The sequence below is a fragment of the Musa acuminata genome, chromosome BXJ1-3 (assembly GCF_036884655.1).
Source record: "Musa acuminata AAA Group cultivar baxijiao chromosome BXJ1-3, Cavendish_Baxijiao_AAA, whole genome shotgun sequence".
NCBI lineage: Eukaryota > Viridiplantae > Streptophyta > Magnoliopsida > Zingiberales > Musaceae > Musa > Musa acuminata.
Window position 1 is genome coordinate 12,877,501 of NC_088329.1, and position 18,206 is coordinate 12,895,706.

Here is an 18,206-nt window from a genome sequence, read left to right on the forward strand (position 1 = left end):
TTATCGTCTTACTTGCGTCACCCTCCATCACTCCATCCCTCGCTTGCCTTCCTGGTGAAGGGAGGAAGTCGGACTATAATTATTAAAGATAAAAAGGAAATATAAATTAGACAACCTGGGCGTTTAGGTGTCTTAACCCATTTTAACAACTATAATTACTTGCGTCACCCACCATCCCTCCTCCATCATTCGAAAGCAGTTGGTTGTCTAATTTGCTGCCAAGTTAAAATAGGCACTAAAATCATCCAAAGGTTAAGAATGTAATCAAATCGGTGGCCCCTTTTCCCACAAAAAATATGCTTGAAACAGAAATAAATATCATTTCCACAGTTAAAAGGAATTTTTCAGGAAAAAATCGCTTACAAACATGACCAAGAATTTACTTCCTGTATGGCAGCAAAACCAACTATACAAGAGAAGAACTCAATGATGATTTGTAAAGAACCAAACATAATGAAGCAGTCAATTATAAGTGTTCTTGTCACAACCCAGCCCGACAGAATAACTGACCCATCAACTTGTTTAGCCTGAACCACTAGCCCAGAAATACTTGGCTCAATTTCAAGATAGCATATCCATGAGCCCTTATAAGTCAATTCAAGTTTTTTACCCCCATTCCATTCCATGCAGCATTAAATGTGGGGACTTGCATTTTTTGTTATGCATGCCATCCATCTATAGGCATGCATCATGAGTTGCAATGATGTTCTCTCCTGTTGGTATTTTACTTCAAGAATCATGCAAATAAAAAGTATTTCTGCAACTTGCAAACACACAGCACACAGCACACTGCATTAAATTGGTAGATACCAAGGGATCTGCAATGATTCTATTTTCTTGTTTCTAGTTTTCCCTGCTGAAGGTTTTGTTTACAATGAAACTGTAGATTGTAAAAATAATTACTGCAATTCAGAATAGTTAAAAACAAGTAAAATTAAAATATGATGAACAAATCTTTTACTATGAATAATTTTACTGCAAGTCCATTTACAATGAATAATTTAGCATCAGAAATCAGCTGCTCTGAAACCCCACAACAGACTGCTCCTGCTTCTCACTTTATTCAAAGAAGTTAGAAACTATTACAAAGTTTGGTTTAAATGTCATATTGCATATGTTTCATATACTAGAGAGGAAGATGTGCAATTAAGTCTAAAGTTCCTCATATGCTAGAAAGCAACATGTTCCATACAACTCGAAATATCCCAACTATTAGGGATCAGCTAAAAAATGCCATGATCCATGAAGGAAAAAATCATATGAACCACCCATTAGAATCAATCAATGTCAAAAGCTAAATGATACAATAACTTGGAGCCTTGCATGCTTAAAAGCTAATGATACTAAATGTAAAGAATATGATGTATCTTACTCAGATTTTCTATATCAAAGCAAAGCACATCCCCCTAATATGCTAATGTTGTACTTGACACTTGGCATAAGTTATAAGAGTTGTTCCAGCCTAGCCCTCTATTGGCACCTATAAAGCATAAATATGCTTCAATTCTTGTTTTAGTTATGTCTGACAACAATACTTGTCAGATACTTCCTAAAATGTGATCCTTCTTCGGGGTTAGCAGTGCCCTACAGAATGAGACATTCATTTCTTCATTCATAGCAGAGTCTACTAAAGGAGGGATCAACCTCATCGTGGTGATAGAGGATACCTCAGATCCTTCACTCTAATGTGTCCCCCCCATTACTATTCTCAACAGGATCAATCTCCAGGAAAGTTATACCCTCCGCTGACAGAACTCTTAGATCTCCAGTCTTTATGTCAACATGTTATGAGGCTCCTGTCTTAGGCAGGTCACCATTACTTTTCACTTAGAAAGGAGAAGATATGGGCAACAAAAAGTGCAAGGAATGCAAATATTATTTTCCTTCTTTTTAGAAGATAGATTCCATAAATGTCCACTGGTGGTGGAACAAACCATAATCCCGTCTAAGCCTCTACTGACACCTATAAGGCATAAACACCTCAATACATGTTTTAGTTATGTCGGAAACCAATACTTGTCATATACTTCCTATTATGTGCCAAGTTTGAAACTATACTAGAACAAGTGTATCTAAATAATTTTAGACATGTCAAATACTAGCAATATTTATGTGTTTTGCTATTATAGGTATGTCTCATTACTGTTTTATACATGCATTTGAAGTATATTTATAAATATGTTTTATTTATGTAGACTTTTTATATGCTAAATTTATAACAATTCACTTTTCTAACCGGTAAAGAATACATCTTCACATAAAAAATTATAGCAGCATATAGAAGATACTTATTGTCGTGTCCATGTCGAGTCTTGTGTTACTTTTCTTGAATATATCAAGTTGTCTTGTCTATACTATGTCACGTTTGTACGCCTCCTTGCTAATGCTTCTTACATCGGCACACCTCCCATGTTGTACCATGCTTTTGTGCCCGACAACAGTCAGCACATCTAGAACCTAGAGATCTTGGATTTAACTCTTATAATTCATGACGTGGGCATGACAATTTATCAGGTATTCAAGTGAAAACGACAAAAGACACTTATTACCTCTTTTTTTTTAGTTGAGCTCATTCTTCAAAAAAATCTAAAGAATTTCAAGGTTTTGACATGGATATTTGGCATGGATATTTATTTCCAACTTGGAAGCTTCAATTAAGGTTCAAGTAGCTTTTGTTGTTAGGCCTTAAGACAACATTCAACTTTCATACATAAAATAGTTTATGTCCAACCAATTCTAAAAGAGCTTTTGCTTCATCTAGGAATGTGATTCAAAATGTGAAACAACATGAATACAAAAAGCAACAAATAAAATGCATTGCCCTATGGAATATTACCTGATTAGTGAAAAATATAACAGAAAAGAGTCGATAAATAAATGAATCAGAATCATAAGCTGCAAAATATAGACAAAAAAGATAAATTGAAGCATTAAAATATATATACATTATATAAATACAGCTTTCTTGAATAAATTGTTAAAACAAATTAGGTGCTAGCTAAGAGATCACATTAGATGAGTTTGGGAACCAACAGCAAACCACATTTTCGATTGTACCATACTTGAAGTGAACCACGTTGAAATAATGACCCTTGCTCTTAGAACGATATGAAGAAGGATCTAGTCCAGAAAAATAGATGCAATTTCTATTGCAACTCTCATGTTGGTTGCGGATGATACAAGAGTTGTAGTACTACAACATGAACAGTATGCTATCGCCTAGGCTTATGACTCCGATCCAATAAGACGACCAGTTCTTGGTGTATCTAAAAAGTCAGTATGACTCCTTAACCTGATTCCATACTCATGAAATCAGTCAAGTAGAACCTACTGCTACTATACACGACGGTTTAGACGACATCGCCCAAGCCAACTTCCACAATGATCTAGATCATGTCCCCTATTCAGCAAAAAGCAACCCAAGTAAAGAAAGGCAAGTTGGAGGACAATGCAGCTAGAAAAATCTTTTTCATTCTTCGGTTATGTATAGATAAATCTTTTCCATACTTCGGTTATGTATAGACCCAAGACAATATTTCTTGTTATAATTGGCAATGAAGTCGAGGTAGTATAATTTCATGGGATTTTGCTGATTGAGATTCATACTTTAGGCCCATGTGAGATACTATCCATATGAAAAAGTAACATTTATATTAGATTGGGAAGACGTGTAGCAAAATAAGATCAACTTTCATCAATACTTTTGATGAAAAATGATAATATGACTTAGTTCAAGTATTATTAAAAATTATGAAAGTTGACAAAATAGAAGCTTAGTCCCCAATTGAAATATCTTGACGGAGGTTATAAACACATTTTCATAGTCTATATTAGAGTAATTTATTTAATTTCCTCTACATCCTAAGCTTTGATGGTATTTATCATGCTTCTTAGACCCGAGACTCCTTAAAAATCTTTTCCATTCTTCAATTATTTATGGATTGTCCTCTTAAAGAATTAGGTTGGCAAGGACGATGCAGTTGGAAAAATCTTTTCCATTCTTCGGTTATGTTTGGACCGGAGACATCATCCTCGCCACGCTACCTTTCTCCACCTACGTTGCTTTCTACCAACTAAGGGACGTGACTTGGACCATCATGGAAACTGACCTGGGCGTTGTCATCCAAATTATCGTGTATTGCAGCAAAAAGTTCTACCTGACTGATTTCATGAGGGTGGCAATGCTCGATGTTAGCCCACCTGTTCGTGTCTGGTTCATTGTGACTCTCCAAGTACATTGCAACTTTTGCATCTTTCGCTAGTTGAAATGGCAAGGAGAGCTACTCATCTACAGTTGTTCATGTCAAACAAAAATCAGGTCACGAGGTCATGCCTACTGTTTAGATACACCCAGAACTAGTCACCTTACTGGACTAGAGTAGCAAGCCTAGGCAACAACACACTGTTCATATCGTTGTACTACAGCTCATGTATCATCCACAACCAATGTGAGGATTATAGTAGAAAGTAGAAATTACATCCATATTCCTCGACTACATCCATCCCCATATCATCGTGGGAGCAAAGTACACTATTTTAGCATGGTTCACTTAGAGTATGGTACAACCAAAAATGTGTTTAGCAATTGGTTTCCAAACTCGTCTAATGTGATCTATTGGCTAGCACCTTATCTGTTCTAGCAAGTTATTCAAGGAAGCTACATTTATGTAATGTCAATTTGTTTTCTTTAATGTTTTGATTTATCTTTTTTGTCTATGTTTTGCAGCATATAATTCTGATTCAATTTTTATCATGGTCACATTTTTATTACATTTTTCACTCTTGAGGGAACAAATATTCCATGGGGCAATGCATTTTATCTATTTCATCTTGTATTCGTGTTATTTCATATTTTTAACCACATTCCTAAATGATGCAAAAAAAAAAAAATGAATACCACTTAATATTATCTTTTTTTTATGAATTAAAAGCTCTTTTAGAATTAGTTGGAGAAACTATTTCATGTATGGACGTTGATATGTTGGATATTGGTGATGTCCAGCTCAATTTGACGTGGCCGTAAGGGAGCCACAAACACTTGATCTATGGCTTAGAGGGGCTTGGGCGTCTACCTGATGACCAACCTGTATGAAGACTAACACCAAGTGGGATTTCCGACGTAGTCCCTTTAATGCTCTAGTTAGTGCTGGAATAGAAAACGGGAGTTTCAAATAAACGTTAACTAACATTCCTTATTGTGACCTGGTAGACTTTTTATAACGGTCTTAACCGTTCATATGAATATTCTACAGTATGGGCAAAATATTCCATCGGTATTTTATATTGGACTAAAGCCCATATGACCTAGTTGTTCGCCCAGGTCCATTTTCGCCTTGCTAATATGTATATAACTCTTATCATGAGGCATTTATCTTCTGCTGTCTTAGAAATTGCATAGAACTTTAGTTTAAATTAGAGACTGTGATGGGTGTTAATAATAAAGAAGATTATTGTAACTATGATGAGTTCAGATGAAATGGAAAAGAATCAGTACAGTGAAACTGTGAAAGAAATTAGAAACTGAATAGGAACAATAAACTAAAATATGCACATCAAGCATAGGGAGCATATGTCAATACCTTGCTATAGTAGGCTAGGCTTGAACCACAAGACAAATTGGGAACATTTTTTCAGTGCAATGAGTTGATATGAATTGCTTGCTACCATCAACAAAATCAACAACCTCCAGATGCAGAATCCCAGGGCTAAGGAAAGTATGTGCAGTTTCCTCTGCACCCATGAAGCCCATTTCCAACATACTGACAGTTGTAATACCGAGACACAAACAACATCTCCTCACCAATAAACACTATTCATTCTGGACCATGTCAGTTCATCCATCATACCCAACTTGTAGATCTCGTAGAGATACCTGTGATGGCCATTCTCGAGTTCCTACTCAATTTGAACCATTAGAGCAACCATCAGAAGCTCCTTCTTCCATTTGAAAAAGCCTGAAAGCAAGGCATTCATAAGGAATTTCCAGCGGTAGCAATGGAGTGAAGTTCATTGGATTATCAATGTTGCAAAATGCCATTTTACCATCCAAATCTACTGCATAGAACCTCCTGTTGCAAAATGTGATGGACCAAACATTGCAGGGAAGGTTTGTGTTAATTAGCATCCACACCTATCTCCGGGCATGCAAAGGGCTACTTTGTTAGATGGAAGTGTGACCATAACATAGCATACTTACCTGAATTTGGGGATGGGGAAAGGATGGCCTCCTTGATGAAGATGTGAGACATCTCAGAAGGCTTGATGGACATGGCTTATCAGTGATGGATGGTTAGAATGAGCAATCCAGTGTTCTTAGACCATCATCACATACCTCCCTGAGGCCAAGGCTAACTGCTCATCTGTTGGCAGCAGCTCAAGTTGTTCTTGGGTGAAAGGATTCATGAATGAAATTGTTAGACTCTCATCCATCAACACCAGCATACCTTGACTTGATCCAAGAAGACCTTGTCACAGGCAACTGGGACACTCAAGCAGAATACCATCTCATCTGAAGGGCTGAAGAACTTTATAGTGCCAGTGTTGGAATCAAAAGAGGGCATTATGAAAGGAACAAATATGATATCATCAACAGTTGCTGTCAAAACTCCAGCTTCATTTTTGGTATCAAAAGTAATTAATTTACTCTTTTTAGGCAATTTTCTTTTGTTAAAGGAAAAAGGCATGAGAGGAACAGAAAAAAAAAAGAGATGCTTGTAGATATTAGATTTATCCATCACCATGCAGGTTATTCAAAGTTTAATAATTTAGATGTATCAAGTTACAACTGCAGTATTTGCTATCAAATGAGACAAACCACCAGAAATAATGCAACACTTTATGTCACACTGCATAGAATTGTGATATTTCTTTAACTTTTAGGTAACCATAAATTGTTCTTTAGTAGGAAACAATGGATCAATATTAGCTTAAATTAAAAGATGTCTTGCTCTAATTAGTGTTTATGAGAAACTTCCACCATTATGTTTATCCAACATAATATCTTTGTTCATTGAGACTAAAACATTTAATACATGCATAAATAAAATGAAACAAATCAAAATCATCAATGCATACGAGAATTAAAACAACAGGCATCAGTGGTAGAAACTGGAGACAGATCCTTAATTGCAATGATATCTAACAAAGCATACTATATAAGGACAAACAGATATTACCAAATCTAACCAGTACCAAATTACCTTGTCAGTAGAGACAAGGAGTAAACCAGAAAACCTCTCTTGAGAATTGCACGTTACAATTACATGATATCACCTCCAAACACCCATTCGTTACATCCATTACTGCCATCTTGTGAATCTGAGACCTGGAAGGTTCACGGCCACCACGAATAGGCTCGGAGAAATACATGGCGTTGCTTTTGCATCCATAGAATGCACCTCCAATGGCATTTGAGTTGAAATGGACAGACAAGAACACTGTCCTACCACCGATGGTATCCACATGGTACCACTTCATCCTTCGTTTAATATCAGTCCTATAAATCTCGTAATGATGCTTGAAATGTGGGAAATCTCCGTCCATGTAATGAGCAACCAGCAGCAGTTCCTTCTTCAACCCCATAATTCTGAAGCTGTCACGTTCAGGAGGCACCATCAGCGACGAAATATAAGTTGCGCGTGTGGAAATACCGACATCGCAGACGCAAACTTCTCCAAATGCGTCCACGGCATAGAACCGACCATCACAGTATGCAACGGAGCTGACAAAGTTATGCAGGGCGGTATTGAAGAGAGTCCACTCACGGTCTCCGATCCGGCAGAAAGCAAGTTTAGTGGACGAAGCGAGAACAGCCACGATGATGACGGCGCATTCGTCTCCCTCGCTCGGAGAGGAGGAGAGGGTCGCCTCCGAAATGAAAGTGCTCCGCATGTGGTACAGCGTGACGGGGTGCTTGCCGTTTCTGTGGTCGAGCACCCAGCGGTCGCGGACTTTGGAGACGCTCAAGCTGGAGGCGCGGGCGAGACTCTCGGTGACCGGCGGGAGGCAGAACCTGGCGCGGGTGAAGGGATTTAGAAGGGAGACGGAGCCAGCCTCGTCGATCAAGAAAAGCCAGCCGCGGGAGGAGCCGAGGAGAGCCTGATGGCGGGCCTCGGGGAGGGGGAGCGAGTGGACCGCGGCGGATGAGGCGATCTCGGAGGGATCGAAGAAGGGGAGGGCAGCGGCGTCAGGGTCGAAGGGTAAGGCGAGGAGAGGCGGAAAGGGGATGCGTCGAGCGGCGGCGCGCCAGCGGGAACAGACGGAACGGAATCGAACATAGTCGACGCTGTGACGGAGCCGTTCGGCGACGAGGGCAAGGAGCTCGGGAGGTAGCGCGGCCCAATCGGGAGCCGCTTCTTTGCGGAGAAGGGGAGGAGGAGGCGACATCGATCGATGTGCGACGATAGAGGATGAGGAGGAGAAGAGGGTTTTGATGTCGATGGATGAGGGTTTCGAAGGAAGGGGGGGAGGTCGGTGGTAGGTAGAGATTAAAGCGAACCAATGAGCGATTCGCTGAGGTGAGGTGGTAAACAAAGCACGCGCTTTATGTGAGACTACAGCAATAGTCCGATGCGCTAAAGCCGAAAGTTGGATGACGTCACAGAGAGCCAAGGGGGCGAATCAAATTCCAAGTTTTTATAATTTACTTTTTCAATTTTATTTTAAGTTTAGTTCACCAATTGATGACGATAGGTATGGCATGAGTTATAAAAAAATTCCGAGGATTTAGATGGAGAAATGCCAATAAATTAAATATATATAATTATATTATTTTCTTTTAATACTGTTGTTTAGGAACGAGCAAAAGCATAAGACATGAGTTTATTAGATAAGCCCAAAAGATATCTGAAAATAAAAAAACCGTGGTATCTTAGCCTTTTATTCTATTCTAGATATAGTAGTAGATATTATTGATGTCCAAATCAATCCAACTCAATTCGAACTCATATATAAAAAAATTTGATATCGGATCAGTAGTTGCTAAAGAGAGTTTGGAAGCATGATTGATCTAGATAAAGACTAAAAACGAGTAAAATTTGTAACATGATTCTTTTTAACGCTCGTTTTGGTTACTCATGAAGTAGAAAATGAAAGTTTCGAATAAACAATTAATGAAATTTTTATTATAGATTTAAGTCAAAAAAAAATATTCAATAATTTTTTTTAAAAAAAAAATATATATATATATATATATATTATATATTAAACTAATGCTCATATGACCTAATTATCGATTATTTTATTTTAACTATGCTATCAGGTGACTAGTTATGATTAGGATAAATGTTTTCCTTGTCTACAAACATTTAAATGTTTACCTGAAAATGTCTGTGCGATCCACACTACAGCAGACTCGATCCAACCTTTTCCAAAATCTTGCCCTGTGTTTAAGATCATTCTCGGAGATGAGTGGTTGGAATTTATGAACCTCCAATGACAAAAAGAACAACCTTCCTCAGCATTTTTCATCCACAGACATGAGACAATGGAATTCTCCCAGCAACATAATAGAATTCTCCCAACAAGAATCTTTAGCCCAGACCATCTGACACTCATCCTCCTTTTGTGCTTTTGCATATGGTCAAACTCTCTTCCTCTTAGCTACACATTATCCCAAACAACACCTGTCTGTTTCATAACAAAAACTCTGTAACGCCACATTATTCCTCTGTTAACAGACTCAGACAACATCCACTGAGAATTATCCTCCTATGGAATCGCTATGTTGACAGTCCGGTGAATCTAGTAGACAAACTAAAGAACTATCAGCAAGAAGAAGATGCTCAGCATTGGGATAAGGGAGAATCCTTTAGATCAGAAAACTTTTATGGGAGGCTAGAGGAAGAGATGTCTTTTGATCCCATCTCCTGAGCCTCACCTCTGTTAACCAATCTTGTGCAAGACAGCCACATGGAGTGCTCTAAGATTCAAGGCAACATTTGTTTCTTTTTGTTTTAATATTAGATAATGACAGGAAGGAGAGAGAGAGAAGATTTTATCTGAACTCACTCTCGTTTGTAGGCATCACACTTAGAATGTGTTCTAACGGAGGACAACCGGAGGAAGAGATGTTAAAACAAAGCTAACATCTCTTTCTATACTAATATTATTAGATAATGGTGGAAGAAAAGTAGGAAGAAGACAATAATATTTAATTTCTTTTTAAAAGATCTTAGCAACTTACCATGATTTGATAAAGTCTTACCAACAAAACAAATTATCACCTTCATCCATCTTGAATTATAATGAGTCACTTTTCTATATTACTGCTTCGTAGTTCAATTGCCTCAGCAAGACAAATCCACAAGTTATCCCATGGCTCAGTGAACTCAACTATTCATTATCATCACTCAGCCCTTTACGAGCTTGTGAAATTGTCTCCAGTCTCCTTGTTTTGATTGCAGAAAAAAGAAACTACAACTTCTGAAAGCATTTAGCATTTTTGTCGGATCAAGAAATTTAGACGGGTCAAAATATCTAGGTAGGCGAGTGAAGCAACCTGAGAAAGAAGAGTGAAATGGTACCACATTAACTATGAAATCATCTAAGAATTAGGTTTCATCAATCAAATAAACTTGAAAAAGACACAGTGTAACTTGATGCAGTTTTTGACACAAACGAGTTTGAGATTTCGAGGACATTCTTCCTGTTATATAACATGATATATATGTAAAGATGTCTCAAACTCTAAGCATCAACACAGAACAGAAGAACATTGCAGTCAGTTTCGCCCTCACAGTTTGAGCATAAGCACGCATTTAGTCCATCTCCAAATGCAACCATAGCTGCCGGCAGATAAAATTGTGCAGGGATGGCAGAAAACAGGAGGAATCAGCAGATCTCCTCGGCAAATATTATGTCATAGATAGCTTGCACTGCACCAAGAAGATACACCAATGAGAACCAACACCTACATAGTCCATACCAATTCACTGAGAAGCTTTTGAGTACATTTTCACAGGGTAAATTGCCTCGTACCTTCATCTTTTGGGATATTGGGCTGATCCACCAAAAGCTGACCAAATGCAGCAGCATCAGTGGGACTGTATAGGAAAACAACACAGGTGTCAGGGAGAATGCATAAATATCAGGAGCTGTTTGGATTCTTAATTTTCTCTCTCTCCATATCCTTATATGTTGGTAGATCCAACCACGGTTCAAACCGGAACCGAACTGATCAAGAATCAGAACCGAACTAGATCAATGATTCGAAGGTTTCGAACCAAACCAAAACAAGGTTCTGATTCTGATTATTGGAATCTACAACTGGAACTAAGTTTCGGTTTAGTTCCAAACTGATCAAAAAATTGAAAAATCTAAATGCCCCTATAGATGACGAATCTACCCCTTCTGACAATTTAATAAATGACTAATTAGAGCGACATTTTGAAAAAAATAAAAATTCCGATTCGAAACCTAAATCTTCGGTTTCTGAACCGGAACCGAATCTCCTAGAACCGGTTTGGTTTCGATTCCAAATTCAACAAAACCGGAACCGCCGAATTTGAAGCCGGGGTGGCTGTATTGTGGAAAGAACTGTTGAGGGCAGCAGAAGTGAAAAATAATGGACAGAAACATGACTTTATAACAACAATGTTTCCCAGGTATCAGAATCACCTTTCAAATAAAACAAGCATGCCAGGTACTTCATGATCATGGGAGTTCTAACCCCTTTATGATCGTTGCTCCTTCCACCATTCTGAACAGTGCAAGGATAATAAACAGGCATCCATGAATGGCACAATTTGACTACTATATCAAGATTTACTAACATGCACTATCATTATCTTGAGAAGACGAGTCTCAGATATGTTTACAACTTACTCAATTTCACACTGGTTTGGTCTCCATAATGAATGCAGTTCAAATTGCTAATATGCTGAGCATGGTAATCATCCATATCTGTTTTAAGCCAAAGTTACCTCCACATCTTTTAATGTTTGCATCAAATCCAAGTAAAACAACAAGGCTGTTCAACTTACCTACACTTCCATGTCAAGGAGGATACCACTGATAATTTAAGAATATACCTGAGAAATGCAAATCCATTGTAGCCCCATTAGCTAAAAACTACCAAGAAAAAAGAGAACAGAAATAAACCTATGAAAGTAATTAGATCTATCTGGTACCTAACAGAAAAGAGACATGAGCTTCACATTTTATATGATGAATCAGCAGAAGTTATTGAATGATTTTAAATTGGCCATAAATGAAGAAATCAAATATTGGATCACTTTCTTCATTTCATACACATGGTAACTCCATCTTACCCGGCTCTGTTATTTAAAACGAGCTTCTCACTTTCTTCATTTCACTTTTTTAATAGCTGCTTTTGTTTCAAAAAAAAATTCCATCTTACCAAAGTGGTTCACATGGCCGGAAGCTTGTCAAGTTACCAACATTTCTGGTTTCTCAGGAAAGAAAAGAATGAACAGAAGAAAAAGGCTTTTATCTTTATCAAAGATAGAAATATGGCTCCAGCCTTTGATGAATAATGTTGGTTACTTGGTGAAAAATCAAAATAAATTATCATGGGAGAAGAACTGCTTTGCAAGCTCAAATCCTCCAATTAATTACCATTCATAAACAATGCTATAATCCAAAATTTTGATTCAGACATCTCCGACATTAGGAACAGGTAACAGCCTAAGTAGCTTTATTAAATCTACATCTCTTTCAAAATGTACAAAGTAAAATATCCAAGGAAACATGATTAGCCAAGAAAAGCTCTTACTCAGATTGGTGCATCTCATAAATTGACCTAAGCCCACCTAAGCAATATGTAATATTTGGCCAGAGTCCAATCTGCACTTTCATCTGCTTAGAAGTTTGGGCTGATCCTCCTTTCACCAGTTGCCATGCATCCCTTGCAATCTTCTCAAGAGACAAGACAATGCCACGAAACTCTTTCCTGATTTTTCATAACGAAGGTTAACCCAAAAGACAAAAAACTGAATCTAATTGTTCAAAGATGACTGTCACACAAGTGACATTCAGAATTTTTGCAGTTGCTCCAACCAAACACACAACTCACAATAGTATATCAACAATTGACTCCCAAGTAAATGGTTATTTCAAGTGCTAACTTCTGCTCCAGGTCAATAGTATGACTGAAATTTTCATTAGAGGTGCACAACTAGACTCTTCATACTTAGTCTAACAATTAAAGAAGAATGAATAAAATAAATTACTTTATCTAATTAAGCAGAAAACACCACCAATGCCGGTCCCAAACCCGGATGAAAAAAATGAAAGGTTATGTTAGGCCAGTGACAACCAGCCAAAAACTATGTCAAATGCTGGATGAGTTTTCAAGCTGATCTTTTCAATCTTATTCTCATTTCTTAAAACATGAACCATCTATAGAGTCCTAAGAACTTCAGAAATTAAATTGCTTGTTATCATTTTGCAGGACATATAACATCAGTTAGACTAAGATTACCAGAGGCAGTTGTTGTTTCTGAATGCTAAGTACATCAAAGGAACATCTTCAACTCAACTAAAATACATTGTGACTACAGTTGTTTGTGTTATGGTAATGGAGAAATTACCATTACCTAGGATTCAATTGCTGTAACTGGTAACCTGGTTGCAGACTACTATATTTCCTTTTTGCCTTCTCCAAAAGGACATGCTAAATGAATTTTCTAGGCAACATTGACAACCAAAATGTCATCAGAGTATTTTTTTAATATAAGTAGGCAACGTCTCTTGTAACACTTTGCTATTTAAATGAACTATATCAAATGGCAACAACAGCTGTAGTACTTCAACATGGGAGAAAACCTATATCATGTGTTAGACACACTATCTTATATCACAATTTGAACATGATGTTTCACCTCAGTGGAACAGCTTACATTGTCTCTCTCATGGAACGAAAGATCATTTCCAGGGTTTCCATTTGCTTCCCCAAAAGTGCTTCTCTAATGCCAGATATGCTCCTCAACACACCATAATTTTTAGCCTCTGCAAGCACCTAGCTAAAAGAACAGAGATAAGGATACTAAATTATGATTAGGAACTCCTAAATAATTTTTAGGAGATTTTCTATCCATGGTTCATTGTACCATGCAGCAGTTTTGTGACAAAAATAAAATCAAACTTGTATAGTAGCCGAAGATAACTAGATATGCCAGATCATAATGAATTAATCTATATGGATACAATCCTATATGCTCAAACAAATGTGAAATTTGAAGTAGTCAGAAGTCAAACAATACCATCAATCTTATCTTCGGGACTTACTAAAGGTTAAATGTGATAAAATCATAAAAGGACCAAAATGCATTGTTCATCAGCAGTATCATCTGTTAAGTTAGTCACTCTACAAATTGGATAGATCAGGTAAACTCAAGCAAAGAATACATAGTAACAACCCTACATATAAAAACCAAATCCTCCCTTCGTGTTGGGGAAAAAAGTCATTTCTTCTGGAAAAGAGAAAGAAGCAACCTTATTGGTAGAAATGAAGGCAGTGAACGAAATAACCAAATCAATATAGAACAAGAAGCAACATCAGTGGTAGTAATGAAGTAAATAAAATAAAGAGAAAAAAGAGGTCAAAGAAAGAACTCAACCTGTAGTCTATTGATGATGGATGTGGCACTCTTGAAGAGTGAGAGCAATCGGGATTGGAGCTCATCCCACTTTTCCATATCCTCCCTTGCCTTTTTGTACTTCTGTTGAAGCTTCCTCACCATTGTCTCCATTTTTTCCACAGATCTTGAGGTTTCCTTAAGGGTCTGTGATATGATAAAGGGTTTAAGGTTATACTCTCCATCAAATATTCAGATTAGGCAAATAAAAAATGTATTTGAAATTAGAACATCCTCACCCAACACATGATCAATTACAGTGCCACAATTTGGTGCATTGCGTGAGAGTCAGGTGACATCATAATTAAAAAATTACATTGTGCCAAATCAATCTTATTGATGTATAATATACATAACACAAAACAATAAGCAAGTTGATCAAAGATTATCTAGATTTAATATTAATTTCGACATCTTTCAGCTAGTGACCTTCTGGTTACTTGTAATTCAACTGTGGTTCATGCAAAACAAGTGTGATTGCTTTTCCAAAAGAGAAAAGATCCATATTAATTGCAAAACTAATGCCCAAGTTTTGCATATATAGGAATAATAGGATGACACATTTTGAACGATAGGCACTAAAATATACTCAGGTTCCAAAATGCCTGAGGCACTATGCGCTCATCTGAACAAAGTGAAGCACTCACCAATATAAAAATTATAAAAATATATATTTAGGAAAGAAAAATAATCATCAAAATAAAAATTAAACAATACATGAGTTTTATATTATTTCATATTCAAAATATGATCACCAAATCATCGAAGTAAATTCATTTAACTATCTATAAAACACTTAGTAATTTAAAAAACATTAGGCACCAAAAGACACTAAGATCCCAAAACGCCCGAAACGCTAGGCGAGCACCGAGAGAAGCGAGACACTCTAAAATATTAAAATATAAAAAATATATAAGATTATTAATCTAATAAATAAAAATTATTTTGTACATTAATAAATAATCTACTGTTAATAGTATATTATTTATTGTTAACAATAGTTAAAAGGGAAGAGTATAACTATTAAAAGGGATAAAAAATATCACCTAGTGAAACCGATAGTGAGAAGTCAGAACTCAGAAGAGAAACAATGGACAACAGCCGTGGCAACGGACAGCAACGACGGTAGCGGACAATAACGACAGACGACGGACAGTAGTGGAAGCTGAGGAGACTCAGCCGGCGACAGATGAAGACTCAGAGGCAGCAAGAGAAATCGTCGGTGACGGAGGCAGAGGGAGAAATTGTGGGCGGCGGACGCAGAGGGAGAAATCATTGACGACAAAGGTGGAGGGAGAAAGCACATGCTAGGGTTAGGAGTCAGGGTCACGAGCAGGTTTTGAGGTAACTATGTGCGTTAGTTGGTTCAATCGAACCAACTAATACACATTTAACTGAACCCGGTTACCTTATATCAACTGCGCACTCGCCCGAAGCACCCGACGCCTAGGCTTGGGCGAGTGCCCAAGCGGCACCTTATTGAAGCGCGTCGCCTGGCCCTTATATGAGGCGCTCGGGCATCGCCTTGCTCGAGTGCCTATGCAAGTGCTCGAGCACCCCTTTAAATCACTAAAAACACTAAAATACAACATTGTCCAAATCTACTCTAGCAACAGGAATAACAATCCTAAAACTATATTTGTCATGATTCAAGATGTTAAAACTGCAGTGACACTCCAAAATACTAAGAATGACAAATTCAATCCTTTAAACAATTCATAAGTAATTATTAACAAAAAATAACTATTACTACTACATAAAGTTACTTTTAAATTCAAGTGAGATCATATGAGGCTGTCGGGGAGAGAGAGAAATATTGGAGAAAAGCGAGCTCGGCAGATTTGTTGAGGAGAAGCAGAGAAGGGGGTGAGGATTTCAGCCGCGGTCTGATTGCAGCAGAGGGCTGTTCAGGGTGAGAAGCATGGGGAAGGAAGACAAGGAGGAGGAGAGAGAGCGAGGGGGCTGTCAGGAAGGCTTTGTGGGGGGTGGTGCATGAGAAGGAGAACGAGCGAGGGCGATAGCGAGAGGGGAATAGACGGGGTAGGGGGAGAAGCATGGAGGAGGAGGAGGAGGAGGAGGAGGAGGGAAGGGGGAGGCCGGCTGTCGGGGACGCTTGGCAGGGGGCGATGGGCGGAGAGAGACAGCAGCAGGAAGAAGGAGGAGGTACCACCGAGGGCCGCCTTGTGCACAAATGTGGGGAGGAGCGACCGGAACATCGTTGAAGAGGAGGCGGCGACGAGAAGCGGAGGGATCCTGAATAGGGTTTCTCTCGCCAGAGAGCCCGCGGCGCCGGTGTAGGGTATGGGACTTGGCTTGGTCGAACCGATTGAAACAGTTACGTTCAACTCAAGCCGAGTCAATTTTAATTAGCCTTTAAAATTGGCCCAGGCATAAGGCGCCCGTCTAAATCCTAACCGACCAATGAGGAAACAACAGGTTGCAGCAGCAGCTTGCTTCTAGACAACAAAAGCAAAAGCAGCAACGAGCAGCAATAAAGATGCTAAAAGAGGAAAATCGGGGACAACATGGATGATCCTTACAGGAACGGCCCGACAACCGGCCGGCCGACGACAAGTGGAGCAGCAACGGTGGAGAAGGTATGCCCACCAATCAAATAACTGGCGCAAGGGTGACTCTCGGCGTCAGGGAAGAGAAGAAAGGCGTCGGTAGTCGTCGTCTTGGCTGCGGTGGAAAATCGACGTCGAATATTAAGTTGCCCACCCACAAAGGCGGTGGCGGAGGCTGGGGGCGGCCAAGACGAGAGGCACAAGGTTTATAAGACGCGTGCCTTTCAGGATGCGAGAAAGTCCACGTGTTCGGTTCAGCATTGTGAAAGGGCCGTTTCTGATTCAGTACAATGGCAATTGGGGCCGAGCCAGTCCAATATAGATGCAGATCCGGTCACTAAATGTTTCTGCGAATGCCATCAGCTTGCAAGGGAAACGGTCTCACAGCACGGTTGATGGTATCGATCCATATCGATATATAAATTAATTATTGATACGATATATATCAAATTATATCAAGTCATATTATTGATGCAATATATCATCCATATCGATCTTCTATTGGATTAATATACATCACTCACTCGTATCAAACCTTACCTCACACCACATACATATCATTCGATTTGCATATCTACTTCCATGTAAGCCTTTCTAAATATTACTTCACATGAAAGTTATCACATTACTAATCGACTATAATTTGACTTGCCATTGATTTAATTATGCTTGTATTTATATATTATTTTAATATATCAGTTAATTTAATTGATAAATAAAAACTTTGACGGCTTATGATGAGAACTTGAACTTGAATCTTATCTTCTAAGAAAAATAAAACCTATATATGATCAAACCCCTAAATACAAAGCTGTAGAAGATGACCTCGTGGCACACATCTCGATGCAATTGGCTTTGCCTAATCCAGGTCTTCATTGTTTCTCGATATGACATGTTTAATGCACCAAACAGATACCACAGCCAAAAGCAAGTTTCTATGGAATTCAGCTTTCTATTCATAGATGTTCTTGTAACTAAATTCCACCCTGTGTAAAGCACACACTACATCATACATGGAATGAAGTTAGCATGATATCCATTA

The 18,206-nt window shown here is 38.3% G+C and overlaps 2 protein-coding genes across 7 annotated transcripts; both read right to left on the bottom strand.

The window, feature by feature from the left end:
• Positions 1 to 817: 817 nt before the first annotated feature.
• Positions 818 to 8,525, bottom strand: LOC103978295 (F-box protein SKIP23). Its single transcript, XM_009394041.3, has 2 exons — positions 7,200 to 8,525; positions 818 to 5,954 (listed from the first exon to the last, which is right to left on the bottom strand). The coding sequence occupies exon 1, from the start codon at positions 8,383 to 8,385 to the stop codon at positions 7,204 to 7,206; it is 1,182 nt and encodes a 393-aa protein (XP_009392316.2). The 5' UTR covers positions 8,386 to 8,525; the 3' UTR covers positions 818 to 5,954; positions 7,200 to 7,203.
• Positions 8,526 to 10,542: 2,017 nt separating this feature from the next.
• LOC135586053 (uncharacterized protein At5g43822-like) lies at positions 10,543 to 17,326 on the bottom strand. 6 transcript variants are annotated; one of them, XR_010491393.1, is made up of 9 exons: positions 16,765 to 16,937; positions 14,580 to 14,744; positions 13,860 to 13,978; positions 12,734 to 12,910; positions 11,982 to 12,029; positions 11,824 to 11,901; positions 11,617 to 11,698; positions 10,978 to 11,042; positions 10,543 to 10,874 (listed from the first exon to the last, which is right to left on the bottom strand). XR_010491393.1 is itself a non-coding variant. In XM_065126418.1 (7 exons), the coding sequence occupies exons 2-7, from the start codon at positions 14,709 to 14,711 to the stop codon at positions 10,831 to 10,833; spliced, it is 585 nt and encodes a 194-aa protein (XP_064982490.1). In that variant the 5' UTR covers positions 14,712 to 14,744; positions 17,138 to 17,326; the 3' UTR covers positions 10,543 to 10,830. The 6 variants fall into 6 exon arrangements, 4 of the variants coding, with proteins under 4 accessions (XP_064982490.1, XP_064982486.1, XP_064982500.1 ...); XR_010491396.1 differs by lacking the exon at positions 11,617 to 11,698; XM_065126418.1 differs by lacking the exons at positions 11,617 to 11,698; positions 11,824 to 11,901; positions 16,765 to 16,937 and adding an exon at positions 17,138 to 17,326.
• Between the last annotated feature and the right edge of the window lie 880 nt (positions 17,327 to 18,206).